This window comes from Gadus chalcogrammus, chromosome 13, assembly GCF_026213295.1.
Source record: "Gadus chalcogrammus isolate NIFS_2021 chromosome 13, NIFS_Gcha_1.0, whole genome shotgun sequence".
Classification (NCBI taxonomy): domain Eukaryota; kingdom Metazoa; phylum Chordata; class Actinopteri; order Gadiformes; family Gadidae; genus Gadus; species Gadus chalcogrammus.
In genome coordinates, this window is record NC_079424.1 from 8,053,408 (window position 1) to 8,075,876 (window position 22,469).

Sequence of the window (22,469 nt, forward strand, 5' to 3'; positions counted from 1 at the left end):
GGACGACACAACGTTTCTCTGCATGAGCCACACAAGCTATAAACACGCTCTTCATTGGTTCTTCGATAGTGTGTGAGTGAGACGTATCGTAATCATGAATCAAGTTGAGCCAATCAAGGCTGAACAATGAGTTCTTCAATGATTTCTGAGTCAATGATGGGGGGTAATTGTTTGCCAAGTGTTTAAAACCTAAGAGGCGTTGTTGAGTAAAAGATTAACACTTACACACATAATCACACACACACACATCCAAACATACACATGCACATAAACGCGAACACACTCACCTACCCAACCACCTGCCGGCAGGCATACACGCATACACAAACACCCACACACACTCACTTACACACACACAGACACACAAATGTACAGATCCACTCACTTGCATTCGTATGTGTTGGGGTAGAAGGGGTGTTCGTGGGGGTACTGTGCGTCCCAGCGCTGGCAGGGGATCCCAGAGGTGGTCTCGTTGATGCGGCCGCGGTAGTCCTCCCCCCGGCTGCGGAAGCAGTTGGTGGTGTAGCTGGAGCGATGACGCTTCTTAGGGGCCACGGCTGGAGGGGCCAAACCATAACGAGAGGAGAAAGGGTTTGGGTTTAAAATCTATGAGTGGTGCCAGATTTGTGTTTCTGAAGCTAAACCTGTTGTTCAGTCAATCGACTATATAAATATATACTTACTTACATACAGGTGAATGTGTGTGTGTCTGTGTGTGCGTGCGTGTGTGTGTGTGCGTGGGCGTGCGTGCTCGTGTGTCTGTGTGTGTGTGTGTAAGTGTACGTGTGCGCGTGCGTGTGTGTGTACGTGTGTTTGCATGTTTGTGTGCGCGTGTGTGTGCGCGTGTGTGTGCACGTGTGTGTGGGTGGGCGGGCTTCTTACTGCACTTGCTGATCTCACAGCTCTCTCTCTCCACCTCCTGGTCCGTGGTGTAGCACCAGGGGACGGGCGAGGCGTCCGGGTTCCGGCAGTAGTTGTCATCCAGGCTCTTGTCCGGGTACCTGAGCCAACAAAGCCACGTATGGATGGCTGCCCACTGAACCCCAGCTGATCGTACAGATCTCCCCTCGTACAGGGGCTTTATGGTCAAGAAGAACGACTCTGAGCACAAGGTTTGAAAATGGACCTGTACACTGATTATAGAGCATGTTTTACAATAAAAACATACATTAAAGGGCCCACATTATACCAGCAGGTATGAGTGTGATTAGCCATTTCGAGCCGTTTTGAAAATCTGCCTCTTCTGACACGTGATATGGGACCTTTAAACATTGTTAGACATTAAAAATCTGTTTAAATCTGACACGGGTCTAATGCTGGTTTCCATTTCCGTGGGCACCCGGTGGGGATGTGTTAGAGGAGGTGGGGATGTGTTAGAGGAGGTGGGGATGTGTTAGAGGAGGTGGGGATGTGTTAGAGGAGGTGGGGATGTGTTAGAGGAGGTGGGGATGTGTTAGAGGAGGTGGAGATGTGTTAGAGGAGGTGGGGATGTGTTCAGGAGGTGGGGATGTGTTAGAGGAGGTGGAGATGTGTTCAGGAGGTGGGGATGTGTTAGAGGAGGTGGGGATGTGTTAGAGGAGGTGGGGATGTGTTTGGGGATGTGTTAGAGGAGGTGGGGATGTGTTAGAGGAGGTGGAGATGTGTTAGAGGAGGTGGGGATGTGTTAGAGGAGGTGGGGATGTGTTCGAGGAGGTGGGGATGTGTTAGAGGAGGTGGAGATGTGTTAGAGGAGGTGGGGATGTGTTCAGGAGGTGGGGATGTGTTAGAGGAGGTGGAGATGTGTTTGAGGAGGTGGGGATGTGTTAGAGGAGGTGGGGATGTGTTAGAGGAGGTGGGGATGTGTTAGAGGAGGTGGGGATGTGTTCGAGGAGGTGGGGATGTGTTCGAGGAGGTGGGGATGTGTTAGAGGAGGTGGGGATGTGTTCAGGAGGTGGGGATGTGTTAGAGGAGGTGGAGATGTGTTCGAGGAGGTGGGGATGTGTTCGAGGAGGTGGGGATGTGTTAGAGGAGGTGGGGATGTGTTAGAGGAGGTGGGGATGTGTTAGAGGAGGTGGAGATGTGTTCGAGGAGGTGGGGATGTGTTAGAGGAGGTGGGGATGTGTTAGAGGAGGTGGGGATGTGTTAGAGGAGGTGGGGATGTGTTCGAGGAGGTGGGGATGTGTTCGAGGAGGTGGGGATGTGTTAGAGGAGGTGGGGATGTGTTCAGGAGGTGGGGATGTGTTAGAGGAGGTGGAGATGTGTTAGAGGAGGTGGGGATGTGTTAGAGGAGGTGGGGATGTGTTAGAGGAGGTGGGGATGTGTTTGGGGATGTGTTAGAGGAGGTGGGGATGTGTTAGAGGAGGTGGGGATGTGTTAGAGGAGGTGGGGATGTGTGAGAGGAGGTGGGGTGGGGGACCTACTTCTCTGGCTGGTAGATGTGCTGCTGGGGGTACTGCTGGTCCCATCTCTGGCACTCTCTGCCGCTCACAGTGTGGTCCACCTGACCTCTGTAGTCCTCGCCGTTACACGTGATACACACCTCTGTGGACACACCCACCACAACACACACTGTTGATACACACCTATGTGGACACACCCACCACTACACACCACACACCCCACCACAACACACTCCTGATACACGCCTTTGGTGACACACCCACCACAACACACACTTGTGACACACACCTCTGTGGACACACCCACCACAACACACTCCTGATACACATTTCTGTGGACAAACCCACCTGCAACCACAACACAGGCCGTCTTTACAGTGGGGAGACAGCCTCACGTTATGCATGATGATACAGACTGAAGGCTCAGTTATGGTTCCACGTCGACGCAACATAATGACTACGCAGACGCTTCAACGCAGTCGTGGACCTGTTTCGGTTCTGCGTCGGGTTTTAGTGAGTTGACCAATCACAGCCCTTACTGCTACAATTGGGAGGCGCACGTCAGGCCCTTGCGGGGGACGTAAGGAGGGTCCGCAAGGACGTAATGGATCCGTAGACCCTCTTGTGTTGCGCCGATCTGGAACCATAACTAAGCCTTAAGGGACTGCTTGTACCGTCTTTGCAGTGGGGGATATGGCAGCTCTCGTAGCGGCGCTCCGGGTCTGTGGTGTAGCACCAGGGGCCGATACGGTCCCCGTCCGGGTTCCTGCAGTAGTTGAGCTCCAGGCCGTTGTCCCCGGTAGGAGTCCACCTGCAGGACCGGGGGAGGAGCCATGAGGGACCACATTGTAGTGCCGGGCATCGGGGGGGGGGAAAAGAAGGAGGGAAGGAAGGAAGGATAGATCGAAAGGGCGAAAGAAAGACAGAATGAGAGAGAGAAAGAAAGACAGAATAAATGAATGAAAGACAGAAAGTAAGAGAGAAAGTAAGAAATAAAGGTAGGAAGAATAAATGAAGGAATGAAAGACAAGAGACATAAATAAAGAAAAAGGAAAGAATGAAGGAAAGAAATCCTGAATGGACAAGAGAAAGAAATCTGACCTGTGATCATGGGGGAACTTTGACCACCACTGTTGACAAGTGTGTCCACTTCTTGTTGTGAACACCTTCCCCCTGTAGTCTTCACCTTTTCCCACAATGCACTTCCTCACATAGACTGAAATAAAACAGTAAAAAGAGACAAACAACACAGACAACATCTGATATTAAACACACTACAGGCATCACAGGCGGTTCTGAGGCATCACATGCGGTCCTAACCCTAAATGTTGAGTCCACATCAACGCTCTTTGCAATCAAGAAACATCTAACAATATTTTGCTGTAGTTTAATCAATATGGCAATTAAAAATAACTAGCTGGAAGAAATATAAATAGGACAAATTCAGGTCCCTAATCAAGTTTGGTGGTAAGTCTTTCCAAACATTTGTACTTTCTTTGACAAAGTCAGGTCAATAGTTGCAATGTTCTTTGCTTGAGGGTGTACCCTATAGCTGCGGTGGTATTTTAAACTTCATTCTAACCTGTTGATACAGATGGATAAACATTGGCAGACACTTTGCATGGTTCTTTAAAGCACCAGCCTTGACCCCCTAGACTACATAGTCTAGAACCGCCACTGAAAGGCATGACACCTTATGTAACCATCGTGACACAATCTTACCCTTTTTCTCATAAAGGTCGCAGTTTACATTTCTCTTCACCTCCGCATTGCTGCCATCGCCCACCCATTGCAAGTGTTTGCAGGTAATGGAAGGTCGCGTCTCATAATTGAAGGCTCTGGAGGGAAAGGTGTTTTTCGGTTATCCATTTTTACATACATGAATATTGTACGTTGTTATTATGCATTTTAATAAACACCAGAGCATGTGAAAATCATATGTGTTTGTGTTTGTGAGAGTGCGTGTGTGGTTTGTGTCTGGCGTGTCACCTGCAGTCGAGCGATAGGGAGCATCGAGTAGCACAGTCCTCCAGGGTGAGACCTTCTGTTATGAGCGCCAGCGCTGAGTTCCATGGCGTGGGCACCAGCTCCCTGCCCTCCGAGCGCTGGAAGTCATTCAGTGGACTGCGATGCACTATAGGAAAACATGAATCATGTTTCTATAATCAATCAATGCTTATCAATGCTATCGTATAGCATTTGTGTGTAAGCTGGCACATAGAAAACAACGTGTTGGCAGAAGTCCTGCACACATAACCTTTAGACCAAGAGATGACTTCGCAACTAATGGAAGAAAACTTTGTGACACATTGCAATGACACACTGTCTTTTCTGGCCACATAATAATAGCCCTGATATTACTATTGTTATAAGGCGTCTGTGAAACGTGGGATATAGGCCTATTATGTTAGACGACATAGGCCACCGCGGTGAATTTAGTTTTAGGTTGGATATTCGACGTATATTCAGTCCAGTTCCAGCCGCGACTTCACGGACAATAGCAGCAGGAGAACGGTTAGCGCACCTCGCAGAGACTCGCGGTGAATCGCTGGAAACTGATTTAGGGACCGTCAATAAATTACTTCACGTAAATATATCAATACAAAACAAAATACTTGCAGTATTTTCAATAGCTTCCATGCCATGTGAACCAGTGACTCCAAACCAGTATCCAATTGTAGAACTAAACCCTGAGAATAGGACACACCACTTTGTATGGTATTTTAGTGCTTCCTCTATTTTATATGAATATTAATATGCAGGAATTATCATATTTCTTTCAATAGCTTCCATGCCATGTGACCCAGTGACTCCAAACCAGTATCCAATTGTAGAACTAAACCCTAAGAATAGGACACACCACTTTGTATTGTATTTTCGAGCGAATTTGTCGCGCCACAAATCCGTGTGAACGTGCTCGCCTGTGCACGGCGAAAGTGTGGCGCGACAAATCAAACTTGTCGCCGGTTTTCTCTCGCGAAAAATTCGCCCGATACGTATCTCTACGTTCACTTTGTATGGGATCTTGTCGCCCCGTCGCGTGAACGCACAAAAAAGTAAAAAGTAACATTACGTGCCTATTTGTATTCGATGTTAGCGACAGGGGCATTTTATACATCCCCTGGAGATGGGGAATTATCATATTTACCATTACAATTGGATACTGGTTTGGAGTCACTGGTTCACATGGCATGGAAGCTATTGAAAGAAATATGATAGTTCCTGCATATTAATATTCATATAAAATAGAGGAAGCACTAAAATACAATACAAAGTGGTGTGTCCTATTCTTAGGGTTTAGTTCTACAATTGGATACTGGTTTGGAGTCACTGGGTCACATGGCATGGAAGCTATTGAAAGAAATATGATAGTTCCTGCATATTAATATTCATATAAAATAGAGAAAGCACTAAAATACAATACAAAGTGGTGTGTCCTATTCTTAGGGTTTAGTTCTACAATTGGATACTGGTTTGGAGTCACTGGGTCACATGGCATGGAAGCTATTGAAAGAAATATGATAATTCCTGCTTATTAATATTCATATAAAATAGAGGAAGTACTAAATTACCATAAAAAGTGGTGTGTCCTATTCTTAGGGTTTAGTTCTACAATTGGATACTGGTTTGGAGTCACTGGGTCACATGGCATGGAAGCTATTGAAAGAAATATGATAGTTCCTGCATATTAATATTCATTAATGCGAGGTGTGCTAACCGTTCTCCTGCAGCTATTGCCGGGCAAATCTCCGTGAAGTCGCGGCTGGAACTGGACTGAATATCCGTCGAATATCCAACCTAAAACTAACTTCACCGCGGTACATAGGCCTACAATCATTCATACAATTGTGACTCTTCTCTTTATGTTTCTATTTGAATTGGGTTACAGATAATTAACCTGATATTACTATTATTACAGTTAGTCTGTTAATAGGCCATATTGACGTCGCACAATTGAGTTTTCTATAATTCTACTTTTCAATATGTAGGACTTTTAATAAAAGACAATCACTGGGACGTTGACCATCAATCGAGTTTAAAGTATAGGCCTACTGTATAACTTGAGTTATTAAATCGATACGTGGGCGGCTGCTTCAGCATATTCCAAACGTAATGTCATGATTATTAAAATGTTGGATTCTTATGACGTTTTATAACATCTTCACGTTGAATAAGCCTTTCTTACCTGTAGACATTCCGCAGCAGACGGTCAGGAGTAGAGGGAATAACAACAGTATCATGGTGGCCTTTGTCGTGTGTGTTACGCGTTGATACTATCGAGGAACGGCAGGTCGAACAGTAGTGTTACTTTTAGATTTAAATTCGTATACCTATTGGTCCGTTATGATGAAGTCACCATTCCCGTTCATAACCGAAGCATCCGAAAATCATAAAACACCTCAAGTTTCTGAAAGCCACGAGGAGCGCAGCTATGGAAGACATAAAATATTGACTTCGATGCAACCTCCCATACGCAAACATTGAAAGCCTGATCAAACAGAGGCCCTTACCCCCACAAACACAACCAATCAATAACATAATCAATCATTAATTATGACTAGAGAACCGGGAAATTTCGGGACGCAATGTCAGGAGAGTGTTCACATTTTATTTGGACGGCCAAAGTTAGGTCCCTATCCTACTAACACGTTTTCATTCCTGGCAGAAATAAGCACCGTTATAATCCACGGGCATTTCGAGGGCAGTTCCAGGGAGCGCCGCCAGAGGTCAGTATAAGCACCGGAAGAGAAAACTTTTATATGGTTTTCCGGGACAAAAAATAGTCAACCAAGCAGCGAAAGCCAAAGCAGTCCAGAATACTCAGCAGTGTCAACACTCGTGGTTCATTTCAGGTTGCTGAAAACATTTGAGGTAAGGGACATCTTTAATTGCACATTTACTTAGTATTGCGCAAATCTGTAAATCCACTGTTGCAGAATATCAATTTACGTTTAATGTGGACTTTGAACAGACATTATTTCATCACAACTAGTCTACCAACACAACTGCAAATGGTGACACTTGAGTCACACCCGTTTGTTTGCATATATCAGATGGTAATGACATTGTCCAAATGTCCATGTTTTAGCGTCAATAATTACTATGTCTTTAAGTTAACCCATTGTAAGGAAATGTATTCACATAATGTTACTTTAACGTACGATTTTGTTTCAATTATTGTAGTGAGCAGATTACATCAATAGTAAGTTATAGTAAGCTATGCCGAGATATGATCCTATCCTATCCAACATGTCCATTGTCGTTCTGTGCAGGATGTCTGCTGTTAAAATGACCGAGGGAAGTGTGCATGTGGAGTACTGCACGAGCCCCTTGTTTTATAGACAGAGCGAGCCCGCCAGCGGGGAGGCCAGGCTGTGCGTCCTTCTCCTGCATGGCATTCGCTTCACGTCAGAGAACTGGCTCAACATCGGTACTCTGGAGACGCTCGCCAAAGCAGGCTGCCGAGCTGTAGCTATCGACCTACCGGGTAATTCCTCTGGGTAATGCCCTGGCTGCCACATCCAGAACAGCACTAAGGGTTGGCCTGAAATGAGCAGACTGTGATCGGGTCTTTCACAGTCCCATCTCAGCACTTTGAGGTCATTAAGTAGATGTAAAGTGCGTTATAAATAAAATGTATTATTATTATTATTATCTCGGTCACTTCAGTCACTTTTTATTTAATTTGTGTAGTAACCCTGGTCGTTAAGGGGTACCAGAATACCCGTTGGGTAGGCTTGTAAGCTGTTCTATCCAGCATACATCTCAGTGGACACTCCCACTTGTGATGTCGCTTTAGTCACAGGTGAGGGCAGATCTTCCAACGGCTATAACAGATAATTAAACTGGCCCCTGGTGGTAAAATAGTAGCCCTTTAATGAGGTTGATTCTCAACATGCCTCCCAGGCCCACGTTATACACCTGACCAGCCCTTTACCTCTTGTCCCTTCACTGGTCCAGGCTTCGGTCAGTCCAAGTCAGCCACGGGCCCTGCAGCCGTGGGGGAGTTGGCCCCTGGCGGGTTCCTGAAGCAGGTGTGTGAGAAGCTGGGGCTGCACTCGGTGGTGGTGATAAGCCCCTCCCTCAGCGGAATGTACTCCCTGCCCTTCGTCATGGGACACCAGCCCGCCATCCGAGCCTACATCCCCGTGGCTCCCATATGCACCGACAAGTTCAGCGCAGAGCAGTACCGCGCTGTACAGGTAAGGGGTGTAAATAGGGATCGACCGATATATCGGTCGGCCGATATTATCGGCCGATATTCACGTTTTTTACGTGTATCGGTATCGGCTGATACGCGGCCGATTTCCGCCGATATTTTTTTGCCAATTATTATTATTTATTTTTTTTACTTGTTCTACCTCACCTGTTTTTACTATTTGTTAAATATAGTTTTTTATATTGAAGTTCAATAAATGTTCTTTTTTTTTAATTGAGACTTGCAACATTTGTTATCAGTGTAATTTTTATGATTGAGGGAGCAAAAAAAAAAGTAGTATCGGCTCTAAATATCGGTATCGGCGTATCGGCGTATCGGCTAAGGCTGATGAAAAAATATCGGTATCGTATCGGCCGTAAAAAATCCGTATCGGTCGATTACATACACGTCCTGCTTTATTTTGGTTCTCTTTTGGGGGTGAATCTGAGGCTTTCCTCTCTCTCCCCTGAACCAACAGATTCCAACTTTGATCGTTTACGGCGACAAAGACGAACAGCTTGGAGAACTGTCTCTCGGCAACCTCAGCAAACTGGCCAATCACAAAGTGGTGGTGATGAAAGGGGCGGGGCATCCGTGCTATCTGGATGACCCAGACACTTGGCACAAGGCAGTGGTAGAGTTCCTCCATACCCTGTGAAGGTGGGTCCAGTGTTGACTTCACACCATGCCATCACTTAAACACCAGAATAGGTCTTGATTACTAGAAGTGCACTTTACTCATTGTTTTCACAGCAAAATCGTGTATGTAATATCGAAATCTGTGCAGTGCTCAATGTTTGCTTTAAGTGAAGGATTTTAACAAACGTTAACTGTAGTCAAGGCCATAATCGAGAGGCCATAAAATCCATGCTATGGTCTTCTGTCGTCTTGAACTCCTGGTTAAACATTTGTGCAAGTTCTTTATTTCCTTCGACTTGAGTAAATTGTGATTTCCTGAAGGCAGTATTTCAATTCAATAGATTGCTTGGGTTGGACGATTCTCTTATTTAATGATAATTGTTAAGGATTCTCTAATGATGCATCCCAGTGATTTAGATACAAATAAACGGTCAAAATTGCAAAGAATTTCACAAATGACAACCAGATTGTACCACACTTACTTTGTGGACCATACTTGTACTTTTACACAATAGAAAAGACCACACAGCCAAATGAAGTGAAAAATATGAACATTATTTAATAACTGATTCTCTGTAATAAACAATTTGAAAATATTTTACAAGGAGTCACAGACACAATATTTTTACAAATTTTGCCCTCTTTTTTTAAGCTTCATCTGTACAAAAGAATGGAGCGACACGGACCAATGTCCAAACCAAAAGGAGCTCAATTTTCTGCACTCTCTCAAACACACACACACACACACACACACACACACACACACACACACACACACACACACACACACACACACACACACACACACACACACACACACACACACACACACACACACACAAACAAACACAAACACAAACAGACGCTCATACTCACGCAAATAAGAAATTAACCAAAATAAAAAATACTTTACTCCAGATCTCGAACTTACCAGCGGCGCTGTATTCCTATTTTTTTCCACTTATTAAATTCAACTGTTTTGAGTCGTTGTTTTTTCAGTTGTAACTGTTTTTTTTTCACACATTTGTCAAACATGGTCACATAGCACCAGACTACAGACTACAGAATAACACACACACACACACACACACACACACACACATACGTGTCTTTCCCAGCGAGACGCGCCTACACATACACAGCGAGGACAGAGAGGGGCTGTGTGAGGCTACATGGGGACCCCCCCCCCCACACCTTGTGGGAGGGGGGTCGGACCGGGGGGCGGGGCCTGGGGCAAACCCCTCCCTCTCGTCTCAAAGGTATTCCATTTTGATGTTATTCTTTTATTTATATATATATTTTTTGTCATTTTTGGCAAAAGTAAATGTCTGAAAACCCCCAATGGAAAGCAAACCCGTGCTCCTCTACGGAACACTCGGGTGTCTCCCCATTTTGGATACACACACACACATAGACATCACTGTGTTTCTGACCGCCTCAGCTGTCTGAATACAGTCCCACGCGACTCTGTGAAGACCCCCTCCCTGAGCCTGTCGCACACACTTTGGTGGAGGACCAGGGAAACTGATGCTGGGGGCTTCAACCACCCCCAGCATGGACACGGCCCACTGTATGTTTGCTGTGTGTGTGTGTGTGTGTGTGTGTGTGTGTGTGTGTGTGTGTGTGTGTGTGTGTGTGTGTGTGTGTGTGTGTGTGTGTGTGTGTGTGTGTGTGTGTGTGTTTGTGTGTGTGTTTGTGTGTTGCGTGTGTGTTTGTGTGTTGCGTGTGTGTGTGTACGCACACTGCCAGTGTGTCGGTGCATATGAGAACATAGGTCTCAGACACCCGTCAGTGAGAGTGTGTGTAGGGAGCTGGGACATGAGAAGAAGGGTTCTGCAGGAAAGCGTAGCAGTCATTTACAGACAGGAGGTTGGGGACCTGCGGACAGAGTCGATGGCACAGGAGCGGAGACAAACAGAATGCCGGGTTAGAATGCAACGGTACTGCGCTAGGCTAGGTTAAATACTTGGCCCACACTAAAAACACTGAAGGAGCCAATCGCAGGTGCAATTCTGAAATGCCAATTCGATTAAGGGAGCACTGTGTAAGATTCTCAAGTGTTATGATTGACGGAGCACTGTGTACGAGTCAAGTGTTACGCCTTTTAGCCGTTTGCAAGGTTTCAAAAATGCACCCAATTTTATCAATTTACCTTCCCAGCATGTGTATAATATGAAACACTGTTTATCCCACAATATTCATTTTCATGAGCGTCAGGTCATGGAGCAGGATAAACAGTTTATTTTTCATTATTGTTGTTCAATTCCTTTATAATTGTATCCTGCCATGTGAAACACCAAATACTACACATTGCCCCTTTAAGCGGTTAGTCAAAAATGAGATCAATTGTGTAGTAAGCCAAAAACTGCAGTTGCTATGCCGGCATGTTTGTCTTAATACATAGTCTTCTAATACTCTGTACAGTAAGTAAGGTTAAGATTGTAGTGTGACATTACCCACCTAAAAACATAATACAGTAAGCTTGGGTGGGCCCAAAGGTCCGGAGACTTCAGCGACAGGAAAGCCTCCCCCAATTGCAGGCGGCAGTCAGTCAAACAAGCGTTACTTAAGAATTGATCATTCCAAGACACGGTTCAATACAAAAGTAGAGCTCACGATACTTCATTCCAGAACACCACGACACCCAGCAGGGACGGGACTGTTTCAACAGAGTCTGTTTGCACGTGCCCAGCCGACCAATGAGACGGACGGACGCGAGGCAGAGCTTGTGCGTGTGAAGGAAGAAAACAAAAAACGAAATAACAAAAAGTGAAACAAGAGCCCCATATGAGATAACACTAAGGCATTTATAGAGGCTGTGTAACTACGTTGCCTTCCGAACAGAAAACACACACCACATGACCAACATTCGTTCGCACACCTCTTGCACTGCCTCCCTCCGAATGGCTTTGAAGCAAAACGTACCTTCAGAGACTGATTTTTCCCCCTCCCTTTTTTTTTAACGACTCTTAATATTTTATAACACTTTGTTCGTCGCAAGAATCAAATGAGAGAACAGCTACGGTATCACAACGCCTGCCACGCAATCGCCTCGATATGACCCATTTAAAACACGGCCCCTTTGAGGGCTAAAACGCAAACCGACATAATACGTCCACACACAAACACATACGCACAAGTCAGGCGTAAACGCAAGTATAGCAGTCAAGTGGCCCTACATAACGCTCTCCCACCACCACTATATATATATATATATATATATATATATATATATCTCGATGGCGTAAACTCATTGCACTGTACATGGCCATCGTAAAGGAACGGTTATAGTAACTCTAGTTCAATGGCAGTCGGACAGCTGTGGAGAGGGGGGTGAACACACAGCCGACGACTGCATCGAACCCTGTTATAAAGCTGTCTCTATAGCGGTACGCTAGGCTCCGTTAGCGGGTAGCATCATCCGGAGCAGGGAGAGCAGGCTGCTTCATAGAGGTACCATGCGGTGGGGTTAGCGTAAGCAGAGCCGACCGGGGCCTTTTCCGAGAAACGTCTAGTGCTTCAAGGCACTATGAAACAAGAGAGAAAGAGAGAGAGAGGGAGACTGAGAGGCTGCTGAATACGGGCGTCTCCGCAACCTCTCAGCTGAAGTGCTGATCCAATGACATGTAACAGACAACCACCCATGACTACCGTAACCACGTGATCACCATAATGAGCCGCCTCTTTCGGCACTTTGAGTGTGAGACGTTTTTTCGACGAAAGCCCCCCAGCCCTGGACTTCCAGCAGCGGCGGCAGCAGCAGATGCTCCAGATGGGGGGGGGGGGGGGGGGGGGGGTTGGCTGGATAGGACTGCATCAGCCAAAGGTAATAAGTCCAGCCTGGTGGTGGGACCTTGGGGGCTCCACCACCACTAGAGGTGCGCGATGCGTTACAGAAGTAAAGCACATTGTTTGACGGTAGCGCGGGGGGGGGCGTCCCCGTCGGGATTGGCAGAAGGTGAGCTTGCACACTAGAGCACATGATAGAGATATAGAGATATATAGAACTATATAGAACTGGACATCAGCCGACCGGAGGTCGGAGTTTGTTCATCGATCGTTAAAGGAGCACATCAAACATCAGCACGGACGATGGGCGGGTTCCACTGCGCGGGGAACAGAGGCCGCTTCTATTGGTCGCAGTCGCCTAACAAACTCGCTATTCTTCACAAGTGTATGAGCCGGATAGTAAGAATAAAAAAAAGGTTACCATCAAATGATCCCTATCTAAATGGACGCTGGCCTCTCTGTGGAGCCGGGAACGCCTGGTGTTCAAAAGTGATCCGGGATTCCCATCCCGTGCATCCCCATGGTTACCCTAACGCTAAATCCAAAGTCACCTCCTCCACCCCGTCGCTAATTTGGCTAGAAAACATAAGAACACATGAACGTCTATCTCAATTTGGCAAGAAGTAGATACAGTGCATACATTAATTCATGTCTCTAAGTAAACACCAAACAAACTCTGTTTTTTCCAAAGGAGAACTTAACTGCTGGGAATATAGTTTTGCCCTGGAGCAGGTGACACGAGCCCTGGTTTCATCCCAGCCCCCCCCCCCCCCTCCGGACCAGAGTTTTATTTTATGATGGCTTCGCTGTCTGACTAATCCACGGCCCCTCATAGGAGGCAAATGACTGAGTGTTGAAACTCAGGGGCTAGGGCGAGAGAGGCAGAGAGACAGAGAGAGAGAGGGGGATACACACGCCACCTGTGTGATTAACAGCGGATGAACAGAGTTTAACACTGGTTCCATCCAGTGGTGGGAGGGTCTGCAGGGAGCAGGGGGGCGGGGGGGGGGGGGGGGGGGGGTCCTCTTGGCATGGGTCCAGCAAGACTCCAGCTCGATAATGGTGTCGCTTCTGGGTGGATTTCTTTTTTGGATTCCTTTTTTTCTTTTTGTTGTTCCCATCTGTCGTCGCCCGATGGTCCAGGTGAGGCGAGGGGAGGATGGGTGGTGGTGGGGGAGGGGGGGGGCGGACGGCTGGACCGGGCTGAAGAAGCAGAGCAAAGTCCAGCAGTTCATCACGTGAAGCTACAACACGACGGGTAGCAAAGCCGGGTGGAGCGCCAGGGCACCGAGACCCCCCACCTGGGCGCCTGGACGGGGGGGCGGGGGGGCCGTTATGACTAGAGGGGGTAAAGAGGCTCAGGGGGGGGGGAGCAAGGAGATGGGGGGGGGGGGGGTGGAGTTAGAGAAGAGCAAGGAGAGCGCTGGGGCTGGCCAGCTGGGAGAGTAGCAGCAGCTGAATGGCCAGGAGGGTGATGAGGGAGGGGCCGAACGAGTGGCCCCGCCCACAGTCCGACGTGTTCTCCTGCAAGGCCAAACAAACACGCACACGTCAAATATTGATCCCCGGTCCTCGCTCTATGTTGGTGTTTACCACAACAGACTGCTGTTTATACCAGTGCATTATTCTCAGATAACGGTTAGAATCTCTTCACAGGTACTAAGCTAGCAGGCGAAAACATTTGTTTGACTCATAACATACTAGCAGTTCACCAGATGGCAACAAACTAAATACAATAAAAATAAGTTTATCTTCAAAAGTTATGCGCTGCATCTTCACATCTGCTGGTCTGATCACATGGTGATGCTAGCTGACAAACAAATGTGATATTCCTGCATGTGGTCACTAGATATTTTATATACAAAGTATATATTTTCAGCAAATATCCTAGTGACAACGAGACTGAGCGAAGAGCATTTTTGTACACATATTTGCCCTTTTTATTCAGTTTGGGATGTCTAAGGTAGTTTATCAAGTAGTCTGGCTGACAGGACTCAGATAGGACGTTCAGAAAGCTATTTGATCGGACTACTGGTCCTACATACAGGACATACTAGCCACTACTACTACTTTAGTATTTGACGTGATGCTACGTGAACGTTAGCCTGGGGTCTCTGCAGTGTGTGACTATGAACAGGGCTTACAGATTGGTTGTTGTCGAAGCACATGGACGGGCCTTTCCTGTAGCGAGCCACCTCATCACACGGATTAAGGTCCTTGTCTGTGACAAAACGGTTAAGGGAAGCCACCGATTGCTTGGGTCACACATCGTCATACTCAAAGGCCAAGACCGCTGTCTATGAAACCGTCATTCATACCATGAATAGGAAATACCCTCAGAGTATAAATCTGTACAACACAAAAGAAAAAGACAGACTATTGAGTGTTGGTAGCAGCAGTAGTTGAAGTGTTCTTGGTATAAAACAGACAAGCCAAAGGATACACTCCTCCTCCTCCTGGGACAGCTTGTCAATCTCACAGCCGTTGCAGGGCATCTTCTCCGCCACCACAAACAGCAGGTTGGTGTTGTTGATCTTCTTGGCGTGGATCAGCCTGCAGGAAGACAGTCTGTCAACATCCCCCTCAATGATCCTCCCCACCTCATACTCCCTCCCCTCACTCTCCCCACCGCCTCAGACTCTCCCTCTCAACTCTCCCCCTCTCAAACTCCCTCCTCTCACACTTTCGCCTCCCTCAAACTCCCTCAGCTCACTCTCGCCCCCTTGATACTCCCTCCCACCACTCTCTCCCCTGACACTCCATCACCCCTCACACTGCTCCCCTTACGCTCCCTCCCATCACAATCCCTCCCCTCTCCCACTCCATACTACTTCCCCCTCACACTCACTCCCCCATCACACTCACCCTGTCTCACACACTCATTGGCTAATGGATGCCGGGCTAGCTGGCCGGCTAGGCTTATAAGGCTCATTTAGCCGACGACGTGACCGCTTCAATTAACTCTGATGAGTTTCCATCTCACTCATTACCTTGTGAGAGTGCTATCAATCTAGCGTGCTAACTGTAGCTGTTTTTGCGCTATGTTTACAGTGTATTTGGATCAGTGAATTTGCACGGTGTGTGTGTACAGACCTTGAACAGTTGCCACAGTCTTGCAGCATGTTGAATGTGCTGTTCAGGTTGGTGAAGTAGTACTGTGTCTGGATCATTACACAGCCCCTCTCTCTGGAATCCATTCCCTCTGCCAGCACCTCGTCTGCAGCACGCACACGCATACACACACACACACACACACACACACACACACACACACACACACACACGCACACACACACACACAATGAATACACACATTAGACCAAGACATTAGGCTTCACTTTTGGCAGGTTTGTAGGTCTTATTCAATTGATTTACATGTTGTATGTTCATCAACACAAGATATAAATACCGTCAGGTCTCAAAATATATTTGATATGTTCCATCGTTTATTTTACAGTTCCAACTGATATTCCAATCACAATATTATTACGCAAATACCAGAGTCGAACATGATCTGGACGGGTAATTATGTGCACCTGCACCAACACCTGTACCAGTCCAACACTTGAGTAAATAGGAGATGCCCCTTCACCTGTGATGAACCAACTCTGGTACGCCATGCCAGCGATGACCTGCTGGAACAAGGACCTGGAGAGGAGGACAAGGTTCACACACATGGCTGGTGTTGGGCCACCTACGGCCTGTATCACAACGCACGACAGCTCTGAGCAGTTTTCAGTCTCTCTGCCCACTTACCACGTCGCTGCAGACGTCCACCAGGCCATGTTCAGAAAGTCTGCGATGGTGGGCTGCAGGCACACAGTAACAGTACATCACGTGGTTTAGATCACAGGGAGTCTTGTTGTTTATTTTGACCATATGTCTGCATAAAGACATGCATATCTGTACATACTGTACGCTCCTGAGGGCAAGCCAAGGGAAGCCATGTCAAACTACTGGCTGTGGGAATATCGTGTAGTGGTGAATACATGTGTCATGTAATGTGATTTCCGTTTGTCTCTCTCTTTTGAGCCAAAGGGACGCAACATTGATGGCTCAATATCACTCACTATCTTTATGTGATCAATCTCTTATAATCGAAACAATTCTTGCTTGAATATAAAATGATAAACGGAAGGTTCCAGTCCCCGAATCTGATTGGTTCAAACGCTATTGTATAACACTCTATAAACACACACCTTTGACCGCATAAAAAAAATCAATTTTTTTATGCCACACTGATTTTTATGAATGTGCCGCCAATCTCAAAGCCTGATTACCCTGTATGCTAGCCTGGGTTGCTTGGCAACCAGCCTGCTATCCTGAGGAATTAAATTGCCCGGCAGAAGATTGATGATTCATTTTCAATTAATGATCGCATTTTATGTTGCCTCCTGATGTCTTTTCGGTTTACACTTACTGGGATGTCAATGGTAACCGTTTTATCCAAAGCAATAAGCCGCCTGAGGCTGTGATTTACCCATGGCCTCTCGCCGCTCATTGCTTGAAGATAAAAAAGACATCTGAGAATCATTGGGTTCAACATCACCCCCCGCCCCTGACCCCCCCCAGTCCAGTGTTGTCGTGTTCTGATGACCTCACCACAAAGGCACCCCTGGGTGCTGCCCCGTGGCTGCTGGTGGGGATGGGCTCGCACACCGACTGGTAGTCGTAGGACTGCTTGCGGTTGTAGAAGGAGCTGTTGTAGAGCGCGTACATCAGGTAGGGCTCCACCTCGCTGAAGAACATGCCCACCTGAGGAGGAGGAGGAGGGAGGAGGGGGCACATGACAAAGCCTGGCTCAGCCTCAGAGGTGGGGAGAGGTCGGACGAGATTGTTGTGTCTTGTGACACAACAAGACCCAAGCTCACCTTGTTCCAGTCCTCCTTCTGATTGGACATGATGAGGAACCCACCGTCGTCTAGGAGGTAACAGAGGAGGTCCTGTGTGTGGAAAGCACAACCCGAGGTTATTTTGTTTCCCTTTTAAGAGCTGAGCCAAGTAAAGCTCAAAGTCTGCTTTATTGTCAATTCCAATAAATGTACAAAACAAATGGCAGAATCGAAATTTTGTTTGTCACTGACCCACGGTGCATTAAGTATAAAAGGATAAAATTAGGTAAAATGAACTAAAATAAGCAATATTTACAATAAATATTCTAAATTCTAAATAGTGCAAAACTATCGAAGCGGGAGTGTTTTAAAACGTGGGGTGAAAGCGGGGACGATGCAGAGACGTTGACAAACGGACTCACTTCGCTGTTGGCCTCGCAGTCCATTTCACAGGCGCTGTGGGGTCCGCACTGCACCGGAGAGAGCAGACGTTATCATCATAAACAGAAGGAAGCGTTAGAGGTGGTCACCCAGCAGGGTGGGTCGCCGGGCTTTAGCTCACCGCGTTGGAGCCCTGGCGGTCCGTGTGGTTGCTAGCCAGAATCTTAAACTTGTCTGTCCACGCCTCGAGGTCCAGCTTCACTCCGACCACTGTTATGTCGCGGCCATGTTGGACACGCCAGGCACAGAGAGGCACACAGAACCCGCCATGTGACAACAAAATACATGGGGAGGGAGGGAGGGAGGGAGGGAGGGAGGGAGGGGGAAAGCAGTAGAAAAGAGCAGTCAATCACAGAGGCAGTTTTTCCGGGCCTGGCTGTGAGGGGGGTCGGCTTGAAAGGAGCCCACCCGCCGGGGTTGTTTGATGGCTAACAACCTGCAGGTTTGATGGTCTTCCCGCCCACACTGATCTCCACCGCCGTGCTCACCAGCACCCCTATGGTGTCGTTCTCCGGGTTGAGGAGGTCGTCTCTCACTGCCGGGTGGGAACACACAGCGAGGGTTTCACGCCAGGGCGCTCAACAGATACAACCACCACCACCAGCACCACCACGGTCATAATAATAACACATAAGGACATAATGGTCCCGACACAGTGAGGAGAGGATGAAGGAGGAGGAGGAAGGGACTCGAACAACAATGAGCAGAAGGGAAGGAGTTGGCGATGAAGGAGATGTGGATCGAGGTCCGTTTTTATTTGTGCAGACCTTCATCACGATTACAGTCAAAAGAAAGGGCTTTACAGGCCACATCTATGAGAGCTCCCTGATAGTAGCCCTCCAAAGGAACAACCTTATTATACGAGGGAGGGATACATGCGGCCGGGGATGACGTGATGATGGAGAAGAAGGACTAGAAGAAGGAGACAAGCCCCGGTGGGCTGTAACGCACCTGTTCGATAAGGCGCTCTGAAGATGTAGCCCTTGTTGTCCAGGCTGCGGCGGTAGTAGCTGGCGTTGAAGGGCTCGGGGTCTTCCTCCCACGACTCGGCCGCTCTGAGGAAGAGGTGGAGGAAGAGGGTTAGGACGACCACCCACTGACTGCACGCTCAGGGTCAAACTATCAAAGCAACAACGGAAACTTAAGTGCCCTCCGTCAAGACTTAAGAGCAGGGCTGATCTGGCTTTTGCCGTCATTGGCCCAAAACTGTGGAAAGAACTCCCTCTTCATGTCAGGCTAGCCCCTTGAGTGCCCAACTTCATATCCCTTCTAAACACTCCTTTCTATTCTCTTGTGTTTGACTCCATATACGTTTTATTATTGTCTAGTGTGTCCTTTTTTTAGTGCTTTTAGTTGGTTTTATTTTATTTGTTTGTTTTATAACTAGATAGTGGAATTGTACAGCACTTTGGTCAACCGTTGTTGCTTTATAACGGGCTCTATAATAAACTTGAACTTCAACTTACTTGTTGGGAAACACTCTGGTGATGCCTCCGTCAGTCGCCGCAAACACTGCCAAGAAGCCGTACCTGCAGACCACCACAGAGTCAGGGTCAGGGTCAGGGTCAGGGTCAGGGTCAGGGTCACGGTCGGGGGGGCACAGAGAGGGACATGCGGAGAGAGCGGACGACTCGCATGCTACTGGAAGCCCCTTACGTGTTCAAGTCTTTGTTCTTCCACACTTTGTCCACCAGCTGTCCAATGATGCCAGTGTCAAGGATCAGGTTATGAAGCAGCAGATTGTCACCTGAAACCCAGAAATATACAGACATTAATGTTGTATAGAGATACACACCCACTTATGATAAGCATCGGATTGTTTACTGGTATTAAAAGTAACTTCCTTATTTCCTGAAAAATATATAATTTATTCCCCAAATTACATTCCGATCACGTTTAATGTTGATTGCTAATGATATGCACTCAACAGCTGGAGCTTCCTCTATGCACTCATACTACTGCTAATCAAATAGTGAAGGAATACCGGGCCCTCCTACGTCAATTCACACTCCTAACATCCTGTTTCCTCAGGAAACACATCGGATCCCAGACGCAAGAACACCAACCGCATTTGGTATCTACACACTTAGAGGCGGAGAGGAGGGGAAGGGAGTTGTGCGGTCTGAATATTCTATAAGTGTGTGTCTGGGTGGGGAGCAGGTTGGGGAAACATTCTGTCTGTATAATGAAGGTGGATGATCGGGCCCCCGGGGCCCCTAGACCTCTGCAGGGGCCATCCAAACAGAACATAAGTGCAGGGGGAGCGGGGCTTACATTGTTTGGAGTCTGGCGTCACCTTCTCCATGAGAGCGATGAAGTTGAACAGGAACTCGGTGTTGTTGCTGGCCAGCTCCAGCTCGTTGCAGTATTCCCTAGGGGGGGGGGGAATGGAGGACTGCATTATTGCCTGTCCGCCGTTGGCCTACGACCGGTCACTGGGCATGGCCACTGCTTCCCTTTGTCTATTCATGGCTTACACAGAGGATTCAAATTAGCAGTCCACACACTCACTTATGTATGGAACATGCAAGGCTTATTCTGACACATTGAAATAAATATGAGTTGTGACACACACACACAATGGTTTTCTCTTTAACACAAAGACAGCAGCTTGAGAGCACAAATGGGTTTGGTAACCTAATATTGAGGGCAGTGATGATTTTGTAAATCTTTATGGTTTCAGTTCAGTTAAATATTAGCTTTATTGGTTTTCAGGAAGGAAATGTACGATGGCGCATACAGGGGTGAACACATGAATCCAACCATAGCAGCATGCAGATGTGCCGTTAGGGGGAGGCAGGAGAAACTAGGATGGATCCTAAACGTATTAGTATTTGAAATGAATGGAAGGAGACACTAAACCAGCGTCTCTTAATTTGATCCTTTTTGTCAAATGTATCATTGCAATAAATAAACACAAATGAAATGAACGTGAGATCTTGCCCACAATAATAATAGGTAATACACACAAAACAGCCGTACACAAAAACACAATAAACACAGCAAAACGAAAAGGTACATTCTGCAGGGAGTACAGTAAACAGCAAGGATGTGGGGCTTGTGGACACAAACAACAACAACAACAACAACAACAAACACAACAACTAACACGAAAACCACAGCAAACACAACTCATTTTTTTGCAAGAGACGGGACCACACAGCGGGCGAGCGAGAGAGACGGCCGTTGATAGGAGAAAGAGAGAGAGAGAGAGCGTAACACAGCAAGCAGTCACACAGGGCTACCTGGGAGCTATGAACACATGTCCCTCGGACTCAAAACTGTTTGGCAGCAGTGATTCAAAATCTGCAACAGAAAGGGGGAGGTTAGCGGGGAGGAGCTGTGGGCGGTCGGGGAGGGGAGGGGAGGGGGGCGTTGTCGGGATAACAGCAGCTGTTCTTCAGGAGGGTGCAGGGGGGAGTTAACCATAGCAGCGTTGGTGGTGGAGGTGGTGGTGGTGGAGGTGGAGGGCTGTGGGTGAAGGGGATCATGAACACCAGTGTTGGCCAATAGGATGCCTCCAATGGAACCGGGACGTTTCGAGGAGCGTCTTTTCTTTGGGGTCTTTTGGTTCTGGGAGGGGGGGGGGGCGTTCTGGTACGGAGGTCCGAGAACTGACTTGCCCGCGTTGGTTATAACCGGGGGTGAAGGGAGTTCTGGGACCCGGCGCCGCACACAGAGGGCGCCAGGGCAGGCAGCAATATGGTGATGGGAGGGTGGGGGGGGGATGGAGGCGGTCATCCCTCAGACAGGCAGGGGGAGCGGGCGCGCCGGTGGGGACGCCTAATCCGCGGAGGTGCATTGCATTGTGAAGGGCATGTCGTTAGGGGCAACTCAACTTTAGATTCAAACACCCCCGAAAAAAACAAATAGAAAATAAAAGAGAAAGAGGGGGGGGGGAAAGGTCGTGGCCTTAATCCCGACGGCTGCGGTGTGGATCCGGCGGGGGACCTGTGAACCGTGTGGTTGGAGAGGATGCGCACACGAAGGGGTGGCTGAGAGCTAAGATGGCGTGCCCAGGTAGTGCTGCGCCCACAGTGCCAGGTCACCAGCGGGTCCCCCCGGTGTGTCTGAGGGCGGAGCGGGAGGGGTTGAGGCGGAGGATGGAGACAGGGGGGTACAGTGGGAAGAGGAAGACACACGAGTTGGGGGGCCTTGCGTACGCCAAGTGGAGTGGGGGGGGGGGGGGGG

At 47.7% G+C, this 22,469-nt stretch overlaps 3 protein-coding genes across 4 annotated transcripts in view; 1 reads left to right on the forward strand and 2 right to left on the reverse strand.

Annotated features, from left to right (window-relative positions):
* mst1 (macrophage stimulating 1) overlaps nt 1-6,863 on the reverse strand; it is a 13,541-nt gene extending 6,678 nt beyond the window's left edge. Inside the window, exons 1-8 of the mRNA XM_056605391.1 lie at nt 6,565-6,863; nt 4,368-4,512; nt 4,101-4,216; nt 3,480-3,594; nt 3,053-3,189; nt 2,400-2,520; nt 883-1,001; nt 386-557 (exon numbers count right to left, since the gene is read on the reverse strand). Of these exons, the coding sequence (XP_056461366.1) occupies nt 386-557; nt 883-1,001; nt 2,400-2,520; nt 3,053-3,189; nt 3,480-3,594; nt 4,101-4,216; nt 4,368-4,512; nt 6,565-6,619 (980 nt within the window). The 5' untranslated portion in view covers nt 6,620-6,863. The remainder of the gene's footprint in view (nt 1-385; nt 558-882; nt 1,002-2,399; nt 2,521-3,052; nt 3,190-3,479; nt 3,595-4,100; nt 4,217-4,367; nt 4,513-6,564) is intronic.
* Nucleotides 6,864-6,960: 97 nt separating this feature from the next.
* On the forward strand, nt 6,961-10,027 carry abhd14b (abhydrolase domain containing 14B). 2 transcript variants are annotated; one of them, XM_056605392.1, is made up of 5 exons: nt 6,962-7,250; nt 7,652-7,866; nt 8,340-8,581; nt 9,056-9,237; nt 9,869-10,027. In XM_056605392.1, the coding sequence occupies exons 2-4, from the start codon at nt 7,653-7,655 to the stop codon at nt 9,233-9,235; spliced, it is 636 nt and encodes a 211-aa protein (XP_056461367.1). In that variant the 5' UTR covers nt 6,962-7,250; nt 7,652; the 3' UTR covers nt 9,236-9,237; nt 9,869-10,027. The 2 variants fall into 2 exon arrangements, with proteins under 2 accessions (XP_056461368.1, XP_056461367.1); XM_056605393.1 differs by lacking the exon at nt 9,869-10,027 and having other exon boundaries at nt 6,961-7,105; nt 9,056-9,851.
* A 4,379-nt stretch (nt 10,028-14,406) lies between these two features.
* LOC130402345 (voltage-dependent calcium channel subunit alpha-2/delta-2-like) overlaps nt 14,407-22,469 on the reverse strand; it is a 30,042-nt gene continuing 21,979 nt past the window's right edge. The window contains exons 7-23 of the mRNA XM_056606496.1: nt 22,315-22,348; nt 21,524-21,584; nt 20,553-20,650; nt 19,935-20,025; nt 19,745-19,807; nt 19,230-19,333; nt 18,715-18,813; nt 18,400-18,488; nt 18,260-18,307; nt 17,877-17,948; nt 17,608-17,760; nt 16,762-16,814; nt 16,598-16,653; nt 16,099-16,222; nt 15,449-15,558; nt 15,150-15,226; nt 14,407-14,529 (exon numbers count right to left, since the gene is read on the reverse strand). Coding sequence (XP_056462471.1) covers nt 14,407-14,529; nt 15,150-15,226; nt 15,449-15,558; nt 16,099-16,222; nt 16,598-16,653; nt 16,762-16,814; nt 17,608-17,760; nt 17,877-17,948; nt 18,260-18,307; nt 18,400-18,488; nt 18,715-18,813; nt 19,230-19,333; nt 19,745-19,807; nt 19,935-20,025; nt 20,553-20,650; nt 21,524-21,584; nt 22,315-22,348 — 1,455 coding nt within the window. The remainder of the gene's footprint in view (nt 14,530-15,149; nt 15,227-15,448; nt 15,559-16,098; nt 16,223-16,597; nt 16,654-16,761; nt 16,815-17,607; nt 17,761-17,876; nt 17,949-18,259; nt 18,308-18,399; nt 18,489-18,714; nt 18,814-19,229; nt 19,334-19,744; nt 19,808-19,934; nt 20,026-20,552; nt 20,651-21,523; nt 21,585-22,314; nt 22,349-22,469) is intronic.

What these genes read in the sequence shown, in the direction of transcription:
- abhd14b (XM_056605393.1), top strand. Translation starts at nt 7,653, where the DNA reads ATGTCTGCTGTTAAAATGACCGAGGGAAGTGTGCATGTGGAGTACTGC. An exon ending in TGTAGCTATCGACCTACCGG is followed by an intron (nt 7,867 to 8,339) that starts GTAATTCCTCTG and finishes TCACTGGTCCAG; the next exon opens with GCTTCGGTCAGTCCAAGTCA. An exon ending in AGCAGTACCGCGCTGTACAG is followed by an intron (nt 8,582 to 9,055) that starts GTAAGGGGTGTA and finishes CTGAACCAACAG; the next exon opens with ATTCCAACTTTGATCGTTTA.